General features: G+C 41.8%; 1 protein-coding gene across 1 annotated transcript in view; it reads right to left on the reverse strand.

Annotated features, from left to right (window-relative positions):
* The window catches only part of Lmbrd1 (LMBR1 domain containing 1), a 91,808-nt gene extending 79,597 nt beyond the window's left edge, over positions 1-12,211 (reverse strand). Inside the window, exons 1-2 of the mRNA XM_059281544.1 lie at positions 11,975-12,211; positions 7,104-7,280 (exon numbers count right to left, since the gene is read on the reverse strand). Coding sequence (XP_059137527.1) covers positions 7,104-7,280; positions 11,975-12,034 — 237 coding nt within the window. The 5' untranslated portion in view covers positions 12,035-12,211. The remainder of the gene's footprint in view (positions 1-7,103; positions 7,281-11,974) is intronic.
* Between the last annotated feature and the right edge of the window lie 2,869 nt (positions 12,212-15,080).

Consider the following 15,080-nt stretch of genomic DNA (forward strand, 5'->3'; position numbering starts at 1 on the left):
AGTCTTACTGAGTTCTTTGGCAACCAAGAAGCCCAAATTGGGCCTCGTTTTCCCAGCCAGGAGCTGGGTAGGAAGTTTCAATTTCTCCTTGGACCTAGGAACCCAGTCTTAAGATGTTCAGCAGTCAGAATATTCTAGCACCCCATGAACAGCTTACACCTAGTTGATACCTAGTTTATCTACTGACAAGACTATTCTGCTTGCCCTAGAGCAAGACATAAGAAAGAAAGTTGAGATATAGATGAACCTATATCCCAGTAAACTCCAGCCTGAACCTTTGATTTTGATTAAGGGCTCTTTACCAAAAAATATTCAGTGTAGTATGTTAAAAAAAAAAAAAAAAAAAGCTGGAGACATCATTGTCCAGGGGAAAGATGAGAAAATGTATTATCATAAGTTCTTACCTTAAAATATCATGTAGATACTAAAAAGGAATGTTATTTAAGAAAAAAATGCCATAGAGTACTTTAGAGTAAGGAAACAGAACAAGCTAGAAGCAACAGCTTAAATGCACTTAACTTCTATCTTTAAAAAAGGAAGGCATCCAAACACAGAGAGGCTGAAACTGCAAATAGGCCCATTGCCTACCACGGAGACATCTATGACAAGGAGAACATGTTTGTCCCACTGTCCTAAGTACCCAGATGAGAATGGACACAATCGGAGTGTCAGCTCCCCAGAGACAGGCCTCCCTGGTGACTCCTTATACATCAAAGAAGATTAAAAAGAATTTTCAGCCGGGCGGTGGTGGCACATGCCTTTAATCCCAGCACTCAGGAGGCAGAGGCAGGAGGATCTCTGTGAATTCGAGGCTAGCCTGGTCTACAGAGCGAGATCCAGGAAAGGCGCAAAGCTACACAGAGAACCCCTGTCTCGAAAAACCCAAAAAAAAGAATTTTCAATTAAGATGATCAAATCAGTGAACTAGAGGATAGCTGTATTTCTCTCTTTTTTATTTGTTACACATTATACAAAGCCCCAACACGTTTCCCAGATAACCCGAGGGAGAAGTGCTGTCCTCCCTGAAAACCACTTCAAGTTAAAACCTGGAAATTCCACAAAATATACTGAAATTCCAATTTCAAAACATAAATTAAGAAGAGAAAGTGTACAAGTAATTCAAAGGCCAATATTCATTGAAATTTAACATCTTTTAATTTAGAGGGCTCTTCTGTCTAACCAATTTTTAAGACAATAGACCAGTCTAATTGTCATTATTTTAAAGCTACAAATATAGTATATAAAATAGACAACAGAGCTCAAGGGCTATTACTGCATTTGCTTTATACACTTCTCAACCTCCTGAGTACCTGACGTACCGTCAGGAGAGCTGACTTTAACAGCCTTCCTTCTAGCACACTTTGAGAACTGCTATGCCCTCGATATGTTTTATAAACTTTTGTCTTCCAATGTAGAAACTAGTAGGGACTTCAGTTACTAAAAGCCAGAGGGATGGGCAACACTCAAGAAGTCGGACTAGAGACTAACAAACTGGACTATTTCAGAAAGGTTATGGATCCCACAGATGACAGGCACAGTTGGAATGTCCATACATTTCCTTTGCTACTCTTCAAAACGACTTGGGAACCTCTCTGTCCCACTTGAGCTCCAACCCACGCCTCCCCACTCTCATGTAATTACCTCACCTTGGGAAAGTGATTCTAAGTCAGGAGCGATTTCTTTCTCTCTTGGCACCTGGCAATGTCCTGAGCCATCAGAAGCTGGGGGAGGGGGAGGGGAGGGCGGTGCCACAGACATCTCGTGTAGGTGAATCTTCAACAATGATTACCCAGGGTATAACACCAACCAACCGTGGGGAAACAGTCACTTAGAGGTGGGTCTCAGAGTTTGAATCTAAAATATAGACACTGACTCAGCTTATTAACGGATCTAAAACTGACCTCTATTTGTACTCAAATTTTAGGCCTATCTTCCTTCAAAGTGGCCACGCTATTTTATTGTCAACCCTTTTGTTAGAGTAGCATTAAAACCTCACTAAGGAAAAACTCCTTCTGGTCAAGAGAATAGGGTCTGTGGCCTAGATGGAGAGCTAACATTCTAGTTAGGCAGGGGCCCATCCCCCAAAGACAGTGGGCTCACTGTACGCCATACTAAAGACACAGGCAGAATCTTGAGTTCTTATTGGAATACTGTATTTTCCTAGAGGAGCTTGCAAGGCCACAGCTGTACATTCTATAAGTCAGCCTGCTTTTCCAAGTTAGACTGACTGATTTCCTTCTTGTCTCTAAGCATGCTTTCCCTATCACTTTGGGTTTCCCCAACATTTCTTTTAATCCTGTCCCCCCATCTCCATGTGTCTGCCCTCCAAGCCAGCTTAAATGGCATGGCTTTTAACCTTCAGCGCAGCAGCTGAAGTTTACAGCTGGTCAGACCTGGAGTCTTTTAAATGCTAATAAAATTGTCCCTGAGTTTCCATTTAAGTCTATTCTTAAATTCTCTTATTAGTGAGACCAAGAACCCTTAGAGGGGATCTCGATTTCCTCCATCACATTCGGATGGAGAGTTCTAGCCCCTTCCCTTCTTCAGGAAATTACACTTGCAACGCTATCCTTTCTTGTCTCAAAAAACCTTGCCTTCATAACATACACAACTCCAATACCTTTCACTAAAACACACACAGAGATGAGCACATAACCACTACAGTGAAAGCAGCAATTCCACTTCCCTATAAAGCAGTGGTTCTCAGCCTTCCGAACACCGTGACCCTTTAATACAGTTCCTCATGTTGCGGTGACCCCCAACCTTTAACATTATTTTTGTTTCTACTTCATAACTGTAATTTTGCTACTGTTATGAATCATAATGTAAGTATTTCTGGAGATAGAGGTTTGCTAAAGGGGTCTCAACCCACAGATTGAGAACCACTGCTATAAACCAAAGTTCCTGAAACACTATCAGCTTCTCTAGCCCAACTTCCTCACTTTACCACCCACACTGAACTGACTCTCAAGTTCCAGGGAGAAAACAAGCTCCAGGATGTCATTATAAAATGATATTAAAATAGGAACAAGAGTAGAGTTAAACCGGACACATGAAAACAATAAGCTGTGAGGTGACTGAACAGGAGGGGAGGGAAGACATGGCAAGCACCAAAACCCCAGACATTCTGAGGCTGCAGCTTAGATCCTTTTTAAAATCCACACCTGCTGTAAAAACAACATTGTTCACATTAGTGTCGAATTATAACTTTTATCAGTATACCTTATGTATGTCTTTATCCAAGGATAAAGGCTAAATGAGTGTTTAATAGGATTGTTACACCTATACCATAAAACTTTTACCTGCAAAGTTGTTTCATTAAAGCTAGAAACAAATTATTATGCTAAATTCATTCATATTATCACATTTGAAGAAAAAAAAAATGTCACCAGAAACAATTCCGGCATTACTGCACACACCCGGCTTAGAATGATGAGAATCCCAGTAGGATTACTAGACAGAACCAGGGAAAACAGTGTGGACTCCCACCCAGGGAGAAGCAGCACCCGTACCTAAGCAGAGCTAGCAATCACCACAAATAATTAAACTCTGAAAGCAAACCCGTGAGTTTGGATGATTCAGAATATATGAGGTGGGAATGGCAAAAGCTATTGTATACAGGACATATTCATGAAGGAACAAAAATGCACACTAGGATATTGTATCATCCAGTGTGGAAAACAACTAGGAAATTCGAAGCCAGCAGCTCACCTTTACTCAACATGACAACTTACAATGGCAGCATAAAGTCTACAGAAATAACCGGTCCATACTTGGACTTGACTTTCACTAAGCATCAAACAGAACTCACCAAGGACTTGGAGAAAAGACTGAGTTAGGAACAACTTTTGTCCATCTTTTCAGTTTTTACTTTTGTGAGTAGCAAATATGAGGCGTCCAATGAAAACAAAATTCCAGGAATAAAAGACACAGTGCAGGCGTGCACTGGAGAACAAGCGTGGAGCTGGGGGTGATAAGGATGATGATGCCTGTCTGTAATCCCTGTGCTCAAGAGACCAAAACGGGAGGATGGAGATCTTCTGGCCAGCCAGGGTTATACACTGAGATGATGATAATAACAATAATAATAAAATTTAAAATCAAATAAAAGCGTACCAAGAAAAAGATACTACCACATTATTTACATTATAGGAGCTTTATAAATATAAATTATATTTTGTTTTTTATTTATACATATTGTTATATAAATATAAACAAATTAGAGACAATAAGATAAGGAAACCAGAGTCCAAGGTCGCAGACATGCTTGGCAAGTATTCTGCCACTGAACCGCATCCCCAACCAGAAGGAAAACACTTAAACTCTTGCTCTAGGTATAATAAAATCTCCCCAATTAAACTAACACAAAGGCTAGGAAAGCAGCTTGCTGGTGAAGCACCTGCCTGCTCGTACTAAACCCTGAGTCCAATCCCTAGCACTGCGTAGGACGAAGTACTAAACAGTTTTATTAAATAAAAACCTGGAGCCAGATATAGGGGTGAAAATCTGAGAAATCAGGGAAATAGGAAAATCCACAAGCTAACCTCACCTCACCAACACCTCAGTCTCTAAAGCAACCTACTTCCTGTATACCCATGCCTATATGCCTTTCTGTTCTGCTATCTCATTTGGTCTCTTGTCCAGCTACATCACTTCCTCTCCCTGCCCAGCTGTGTCACTTCCTGTTTGTCTGTACAGACCTCCAGACCTCTATGGTTAACTAGTATTAGAATTTAAGGTGTGTGCCACCATGCCTGGCTCTGTTCCCAGTGTGGCCTTGAACTCACAGAGATCCAGACAGATCTCTATCTCCCAAGTGATAGGATTAAAGACGTGTGCTACCATTGCCTGACCTCTATGTTTACTATAGTGGCTAGCTTTTTCCTCTGATTCTCAGATAAAGTTTATTGGGGGTACACAGATAAAATATCACCACTGTACCGAGAAAAGGAAAAAAAAAAATTAATGAATCCAGACTAAATTTTTAAAAACGAAAATAACTGCGATCCAGAAAAAGACTACTCATTTAGGCATGGGTACCAAAAAATCAACAAAATAAAACAAAGTTTACATGCTCATAGAAATATTTACTTTAGAAATTCCAAGATGAAAACAGTTCCCTATAATGTATAAATAAATCTTCTAAATTAAAAACTAAAACCAATCTCAGTTCAAACAGTAATTATACAAGGGATAATTACACTGCTTATACTATATCAGGATAGTTGTGCATATACATACACATATGCATTAATTTCCCAGATTGTAAGGAGAAAAACATCCCAGAAGTTTATAATTATCTACTTCCTGGATTTCACTATACTACTTAAAAATAAAAACACTCCCACACTCTTACAATGTCAGAATCATTTATCTAAGAAACACAGCTGTGTACCCAACACCAATCACAAGAAATTAGACACTTTCATGTAATTTAATAATAAAATGACATCAGAGAAAATGACTTCATAATGCTCAGATAAATTAATTATCTGTATCCAAAATTATTAAGGGTATTTACTTCTTGACAGACAATAAAAAAAAAAACCAGAAAATCTAATGAAACCATTGAAAATAGTAATTTCCTCCTAAAATGTCTCAGTGCAAAACACAAAATGTAAATTAAATGAAAATAAATGAAGACAGTAAGAGACTATTTTCTACACTACTGAGAAGTATATTTCTTAAAAGGGCACTTTCCTCCATAAAAACAAAATAAATGAAGAAGACCTTTGGGGGCTTCAAATTCTTCTATATTTTCAGGCTGAACCCGTCTTGTCTTGCTTTTTTGCCCATAAAGCCACAGATAATCTACTACCTCACAGGGTTGCTTGGGAGGTCAAAGGAAGGCAATGTATGTAAACACTTAATATACAGACACAACGCAGCAGATGCCAACATTCCTCTTCACAAAACTACTTTTGGCACGCACTAAGACTTCATTAATACTAACTGGGAGTCTGCCTTACAGGAGAAAAAGGAATTTTAGTCTCTGCAACAGTCAGAATACATCCAAACATAGCCACAAAAATGTTATCAATTACTGAAGTCATTTAGACCAAAATCAGAGTTATTAAAGCATTGCGAATTACTGAAATTCAAAATTATTGCTTTATTCAAGTACCATATGCCAGACACTGACATACAGTACCCACTTCACAGAGGCTTAATTAAGCTAGTAAGAAACAAAAGATATTTGCATAACTGAAAAAGAACTTCCTCTCATTCATGTGCTTCCTTTTTAAAATGAGGAACCGAAAGTAGAGAAAAGTTAGCTAAGTAACTTGGCCAAATTTCCTCAGCCAAGTCTAGCAGCCAGCAAAGCAAACTATTCTGTCCTGTAAGATTCTAGGAAGCAAATGCGTTTTACCACTACTGAAAGACCTCCTAAATCATTTCTTCGTGGCATTAATGTCAATAAAATCAAATATGCTGCAGAGGAATTATAAGAAGCACTAAAATAAAACCAATTGTAATGAAATATTTTCACATTAAAAAAAAAATAATTTCCGATACTGAGTGTGTTGTTGAACTGATGATTCTCATAGAAGGTGGTTGCCTGCATCTAGTCTACCACTTTTGTGTTCTCATCCTCGACAATTCATTTCTATACTTATCTATTCCCACACAAGAAAACAGGACTGGAGGGATCATTCAGTGGTAACCAATGCTAGCTAGCTGTGGAAGCAGCAGAAACTAAGTTTAGATCCTCAGCACCCACATGCAAGCCACACATGGCCACCCATACCTATCTCCTCAGCACTGGGCAGGTGGGGGCAGGGATGGGATGCTGGGAGGCCCGTGAGACCAGCCTAGCCTAACAACTGTGCTTCGGGTTCAAGGACAGAGGAATGTGTCTGATATCCACTCTGGACTCTACATGTCTATGCAAAGGCACACACACGCGCACACACACACACATACACACACACACACACACACACTGGATTCTACATGCCTAGGCACAGAGGGGGTGGGAAGACAGAGAGACAAAGAGAAAAAGAGAGAAAGGGAAAAAAAAAAAGACACTGGTTTGCTAAATGAAACAACTAAGTACTAAGTACCCACAAGGAAAAAAAATAATCAGAGAGCACGATACTTACCTTAAATGTACCATTTTGATTTTTCATGTAAGAAACCAAAAATATATCCACTGGCAGAAGTGCTGACGTGATGAGTGCAACTGCCAGAGAAAAAATGGCCGTCACAGTGGAGACAACTTCACTTTCCCGCCGACTCTGGTATTTGCGGACGTAGATCCAGCAAAACGCCAAAATAGCCTGAAACACAGCAAAAAGAAATGCCTATTGTTACCTTATACATCCTTTAACACTAACATCAGCACATATTGGAAGTTTATTTGGCCAAACGTTCTTTTACATGTGTAAGGAAAACTTTTATTAACCTGCACAAGATAGGACGTTAAGGCCTACTTGTGAATGAAAATGCAGTACAATTTTACTTAAGTCTACACATCTTATGAATAACAGTGCACAACTGCATACATTCTCACCAGACATTATTAATATTTACACACAATGTCATGCCCCAATATATCTCTTCAATCTAAAGGAAATGTACCAGAAATTACAGCCCACAGATGCCATCCACCTAGAGGTTAACTGCTAATCACCACACAAAAGCTATAATTCAAACTTTAAAGAGCATTTAAGAAAAGTCAATAATGAGAATGGATTCATGTGCCTAACAAGTTTTCCCGTGAAGACTGTGCCCAGAGGTAATGAGGCTGACATCTCTAGCTGAGTGGCACTCTTAGGACCTCTCTAGGAGCTAGCAAAGAGCACACATAGGTCCAGGGATTCTACATCATTAGGCAGCATTGAGATCATACAGGAGGCCTGTTGAGGTAGGGTGCTGGCCTACCTCCCAGAGGTTCATAATTAGAGGTGGGCTCTGAACGTCTCCATGTTAATGGACACAATCATGGCAGTAGTGGTCAGGTACTGCACTGGGAGCTCCTATGTTCTACTCTGTAATAGAAGGTTGCTGACGCATACTAAGTCAGTGTCCTCAGCCCTGATTGGGAGGTAGAGTTATCTACTTAGTTTTTAAATACCTGTATGCATCTCCTAAGCCATATCAAGTCAACCAATTTATAAGTCAGCAGTAAGAACCATTGTTCTAAACAAGATCTGTTGGAGTGCTGAGATTAAAAACTTATTTTGTATCATCTAACTAGTTCTATGGTATCCAAGTTCTACCACAATTAAGATACCAAGAATGGTTCCACTACAACTGAACATTCTGATTTGTCGTAGATAACCCCACTCTGCATCCTCTGCCCTACCCACCACTACCTGTGATCTGTCCCTACAGTCTCCATCAGTTCTCAAACGCCATTGTGTACTCATGTAACAGCTCATCTTTAGGGCCTAGTTTCTCACTTGGCCCAATGCATTTGAAATCCATCAAAGTTGCATGGCATTCGTATTGCTGTCATTTCAACACTATCATTTACAGAAAGAAGGAAAAAAATTAAGTGAAAAGAAGCTAGAAGTTAGGACAAAAACATAATAAGTAAGTAAACAAACAAATACAACCACAACAAAAATGACCTAAGCTCAAATTCTGGTTAAATTTTTTTTTGTTTTCAGAAAGTTACTTTCCATAAAACGCTATATTAACATGTAATGAGTGTTTTAAAGTGAACTCAGAATTCTTGTAAACATTCCTCAAGTTTGTTTTGAACTCACTGGAAGCTGGGTCTTATCTTTCTATACTTAACAACACTTAACTCAGGGCTCAGTACCTCCTACAGAGACTTCAGGAAAGAAACACTTGTGTTTTTACCACGCTGAAACTGACTGGAAGCACCCAGGAAACATGTACTAACCTCAGAAAGACAAGTCACAGAAGAGCTGCCAGGCAGAATCGCCGAGCAAGGGGTTTTGACTTCCACTATTTTAAGAGAACCCCCATTTTTTTCTTTAGGTTATGACAGATGACAACAGTAACTGTATCATTAAGTGAACCAGTTCTCCTGACCTATAAGACGAGAATAAGAACTTCTAATGGGTTTTCAAGATTAAATGAGCTATTGTGTAGCATACTGCACAGCCATAGTAACTGCTTAACACATAGCACTGAAGTTAATGGCACATAAAGAAACACCTCAGAGCGTTTTATTTTCTTTTAAAAAGCTATTATCAAAACCGAGGAAAGAGTTTTAAATAGTCCTCCAATTCTTCCCAATTTGGATTTAATTGTTCTGGGCATTGGGATTTTAAAAACTCCCTAGATGGTTTTAATGAGTGGCCAAGGTTGGGAACCAACGGGGTATGGGAAGGAATGAGAATACTTAAGAGTTTTGTTACACTAAGAAGCAGAGATGTTTCCAGGGAGCATATTCAATGGCAAACGAACGACTTCAGTGAGGTGGACCCACAGATTGCGCAGTGGTAACAGATCCGTAGAGTGAGGCCCACACCTTAAGGAACACAGGTAAGTTTGCCTTGCAGACATGGAGTTTGTCTCTGTGCTAATGGGAAGAGCAATTGAATGGTAGGGTAGGCCAAATTACTGAGGATATGGGGAGCTCAGTGGAAGTGCTTACATTCAGCAGCGTGAAGAGATTAAGAGCACAAGGAACCAAACGTAATTCTTCTGCATGTGGCACAAGAAACTGAAGTCCATTTTGTTTGTGGAAGATTGTAAAAAGGGAACACTCATTACTTGATTCTTTTTATACGATTGGCATTCGTTCTCAAGTGTGAAGTCCCCAGACCCTGTTTTTCTGGAGATTAAAAAACCAAAAACTACTCTCATAATAATATATCATTTGCCATTTTAAAAACCAGTTCTGACATTCGATGCATGATTTATAAACCATTGCAGGTTAAACTGACGATATATTACTATGAAACAAGACAATGGAACCAAACTGCCCTGGAGGCTGCATTCTTCACTACACACACACACAAACACAAACACACACACACACACTCCTGCGCTGTCCCCTCAGACCAGGACATATACACCACACAAATGAGTAAGTAAAATTTAATTTAAAATCTCAAGCTTTCAAGTGACAATTAGAATTTTGCAAAACTTGTATACCGTACTGTGAGTTTGACAACTTGTCAATACTTAGAACTTCTCAGGACATTTCTGACAAGATCTGTGGTGATTTAATAAATGTAACCTCTGATATTACATAATGCAATGTATTCATGTTTTGAAGATGCTCCTCACTTGGTTACCAGTACCTCTTGAGTAGCAAATAAAGATCACACTAAAAAACAAAAACAAACAAACAAACAAAAAACCACAGAAGTGGGTAAAAGATTCACTCAAAGTACAAGTTGGACTAATGGCCTTGAATGTAAGCAAAGACAACGTCCACTGTTTTAGGTTGCACGTTGCCACAGAACCTAAAGAAACTGGCACTTGCTGACTTTTGGTGCAGTCACAAAGAACATCTCCAGCTATCAAAAATAGTTCTCTACCTCTGCCGCTCAGACTAGATTTTGTGCATACATTCCAACCAAACTAATGTATTTCACGACTGCATGAAAAGCAGACACAAATACAGATCCATCCTAATAAAGCAAGCACTGAACAGACTGACATTAATTTAATGTTTAATAAATCACCGTTTCTGCACCTCACACATGCATTCTTCTGTCATTCTCGCGTTGTTCCTGACGCAATTTCATTGACTTTCCAAAGTCTACTTCCACCTGCACTTTCTTCCAACAATGTCCTCTCCCAAGTCTTATTCCACTTACAAACCGTGTTTTGTCCTTCAATATTTAAAATCCATGTTTCCCACTTACCAGCCCTTTTATAAAAGCCATGTTCTTATTCCCTTTGTATCCTTCCATGGTCTACAAATCTACCATGATTTAAATGTTTTTTCATTAATCAGAATCGTCCCACTATACTTTCATACTGGTTACATGTTTACTTTCTTCTAAATAAATGGACTGGAAAAGCCGGTGAATTCTCCAAGTACAGGACTGGGTGGCTCTGGAGAGCACACCACTAACCTTTGGGGTTTCCAATCCCCCCCCCCCGCCCCCCGAGAATGGCCCAGAGCAATGGGATTTGTACTGAAGATTCAATTTAGGATCTCTGAACATGCTGCGCAAGTGCTGTTGTGTGTGTGTGGTTCTTCGTGACACACTTTACTAGCGGAACATACTACACAAGTGTCAGTCTAGGGAATCTGACAAACTACATCATACGAGTTTCAAAAATGCAAACACTGAGTAACCACAGGACAAAAGTCCTGTTAGAGTAGGGGAAGGGTCTGACAACGTGAATGGTCCAAAGCCAACTCAACAAGCTGCGTCTGTTGCCTTTGGGTAGCAGAGCAATAACCAGAGTACTCTGGGCCATGACAGTTGGGTTTTGTGCACTGGACAATCAGAGGTGAGATGGTTGGAAAGAAGGCACCTGAGGTCAGACAGGTAGTAGTACACCCTAACACTGGCTGACAGGAGGGCTGCCGCCTGGCCACACACCTGCTCAACACTGTTCTAGGTGGAATGTGACACCTAGAACGTGACACTCACGTCATCAAGGCAGAATCAAGGCACAATGAGCCTGGGGAAGTCTGGGGGCTTCCCACCCCAAGGGCTGGAGCACAGGAGGGAAATGGGGCATTTAGAAAAACAAGCAAGTGACCAAGCCAGCCAGCGCCCAGGAGGCTGGCACAGAGGCGGCGCGGACTGCGATCAAAGCCATCACGCCTTTCTCCACCCCGAGGGTCGCTCGTCCCCAAACCGACCCTCCAGCCACGTCCTCAGACAAGAGCTAGAGGCTGAAGTTGGGAAGAAGACGTCGGGCGTCAGCGCCTCCCCCACCTTCCTCTGAGGGGGGATCCTCGCGGACCCAGCAGGGAGCAGCAGGACAGGCGAGGAAGGTCTCCCCGCTGGCAAGGCCGGCGCTGGCCCGCCCTCCTCCACCTCCCACCTCCGCACCCCGGGAGAACTCGGAGCGCCTCCCCTACCAGGAGCAAGAGGCCGAAGATGCACCAGCCGATCACCAGCTCGGCCGCGGCCGCCGCCATCTTCGCTTCCGGTCCCGACAGGCCCAAAGGGGAGGGGAGGGAAGGGACAGGGACGGAGAGGGACCCGGAACCGCGCAGCCTAAAGGTTAAAGGGGTGGAGGGGCGGAGCGGCGGGTTGCCAGGGAGACCCGACCCGCGAGCGTCCCCTGGCGACCATCCGAACCCGGGGCGGGGCGCACCCGTCGGGCGGTGACGTCACCACGCTGCCCGCCCACGCGCCGGCTGCGCTCGGCTGGATCCGGTCGGTGGGAAGATGCTGGACCCTGTGCCTCTCTGAAGGTCCAAGTGAGGTTTAGGGGCTTCCATGACTTCCCAAAGAGAGGTTTTGATCCCAGTATCCATGCAGAGCTCATCATGGTGCAGGAGTGACTCAGAATAAAAGAATGCTAGCCGCCCAAGTGACTTGATTAATTTGCTGGTGACCAGGCCACGTCATTGTTTGTCTGGGCACTGCGTTACCACGTGATGTTTTCATCGGAGCATACCTGTGAATTTCCATGATGGTTTCACACAAGATATCTGAGTCTATAAACATACTGATAATGATAATTGTAGGTGCTTATCATGCTCTCAAGCGAACAAAACAGACATTGTCATAAACTTTCAGTGAAGCAGAGGGAAATCCTGGGATGGATTGCCTGGGTCCCATGGTGTATTAGTGCATATTTAAAGAAAACAAATAAATCCTGGTGTGATGTTTAGTTTTGACTGTAGACTTGATGCAATGCAGAACCAACGGGAAGAGAGTCTCATTGAAGAACTGTCTAGACGAGGTTGGCCAGTGGGCATATGATTTTCTTATTGGGTTAACTGAGATGTGGATGGTACTATTTCATGTTCCTGGACAAGAGCTGAGCTTAGCTGAGCACTTAGCATACATACATGAATTTATTGCTGTCTGTTCTTGACTGTGGATGTGATTAGCCCCTTCAATTTTCTACTATCTTTCCCCACAATGATGGACTGCAACCTTGAATTGTGAGCCCAATAATCTCTGCCACACTTAAGTTGCATTTGTCAAGTTATTTTATCACTGCACCAGCAAAGGAAACTAAGACACCTAGGATGCAGTCCAAACAAAGTTTATGAATGAAGGTCACCATCTCTACAGTTTATTACGTGGGTGATACTATTACTCACTCCAGACTTACTTCCGGCTGGAAGTCTTCAGAAGTTAAGGGGTGGGTGGTGCTACCTATCAGAAGAGAAAGAAGAAGAAAGTAAGAGAGAATGAGTTTTATGTAAACTGGTATCTTTGCAAACTGGCTTCCGTGTAGAGCTTGGCTGTCTGGTGGAAACACGTACACATGTGTGGAGATCTCTTGTATCTTCCTTAAAGCAAGCAGAGGCACTTAGAATTTCTCCATCAGCTGCAGGTCATATGTGAGCCTTGTTTTCTCCAGCCAAGTTCTTTAACTCTTTCCTAGTAGGCCTCCTGGTTAGAAGAGATATCTAAAACAATTCAGGACCAGTCACGCCCATTCTCTTCACATAGCCCAAATCCTCTTCTGGAAACAATCAAATAATCATAATTTTGTGAGCACAAGATGATGCCTGAAAGGACTGAGCAGATGCCAGAATAGGCTGCTCAGTTTTCTGACAGAGATCAGGCCTCAATTTCAGTTTCCTGAGATTGAACAAGCAGTTTCTGAGAGAGCCACAAACAAAGAACAATCAATCTCCAACACCCCTGACAAGATGCAGTACCAGGCCAGGCCAGGCCTGAGTCACAGTCAGCAGATAAACAAATAAGGACAAAGCCTGGGACTTGTCCAGGCCTGCCTTAAAACGGAAAAGCTGTAGCCTTAGCCAGCTCCTGCCAGCCCTAGCCAATTAGAACATACTAACATGATCATCACTTCCTTAAGCCAACTGTAGATAAAATGACCTAACTGCCCTAGGACCTCCCCTTGGTGTGCTTAAAAGGAGCCTGCAGGTTCCTCTCGGGTCATCGTCATTTTGCCTTTGTGAGGAACGGTTGACCCCAGCATGCTGGAATAAAGAATGCTCCTGCTGATGGCATACGTAGATGGTGGTCTTTTGTGGGACTTCTCCAGGACTCTAACAATGCCCATTGAAGCTGCATTTCCCTAGTTCTACCATCGAATAAACTACCCCCACCCCTTTTTTGCATATTTCTATTGGATTCAGTTCCCAATCCACAGTGGGTGTATTTGTTCAGGCCTAAATCAGACAACAGCTTTCTGTATGTCTCAGTCTTGTGCTCATTTTCAAATTCTCTAAATAGGTTCCTTGAGTCCTCTTGCATCAATCAGTTTCCTATTACGAAGAAAAAGTACTTGAGGTAATCAGTTTATAAAGGGAAAGTCTTGTTCTGGTTCATAGTTTCAGAGGTTTCAACCTATAGTTACCTGATCCTGTTGCTTTGTCTCCTGTGACAGTATATTATATAAGACGGCATAGTAGAGAAGAACTTTACCTCATCGTGACTGAGAAGCAAAGAAAGAGGAAGAGAACTGAGTCCCCTCAGAAGACATGCTCTCAGTGGCCTAATTTTCACCTGCTATATGTTCTCCCACCGTCCAAAAAGCACCATAGGCTGGGGAATATAATCTCCTTCAGCGCCCATGCATTTGTCTGATGTTCTAAATACAATTTTTATGAATATTTGTTGTATGAGGTTGCTTCCAATCTGTTGGTTATTTTCAGCAAATGATGGTGTGTAGGTGGAGTTTCTCTGTGTCTCATCAGCTGATCCCAAATAACCATCCAGAGACTTATTACTAATTATAAATGATCAGCTGATAGCTCAGGCTGGTTACTGGCTAACTCTTACATTTTAAATTAACCCATATTTCTTATATCTTTGCCACATGGCTGTACCTTTTTTCTTTTTTCTTTTTTTTTTTTTTTTTTTTTGAGACAGGGTTTCTCTGTGTAGCTTTACACCTTTCCTGGAACTCACTCTGTAGCCCAGGCTGGCCTCGAACTCACAGAGATCCGCCTGCCTCTGCCTCCCGAGTGCTGGGATTAAAGGCGTGCGCCACCACCGCCCGGCTGGCTGTACCTTTTTTCAACACAGCAT

This window comes from Peromyscus eremicus, chromosome 16_21 (assembly GCF_949786415.1).
Source record: "Peromyscus eremicus chromosome 16_21, PerEre_H2_v1, whole genome shotgun sequence".
In the NCBI taxonomy this organism is placed as follows: domain Eukaryota; kingdom Metazoa; phylum Chordata; class Mammalia; order Rodentia; family Cricetidae; genus Peromyscus; species Peromyscus eremicus.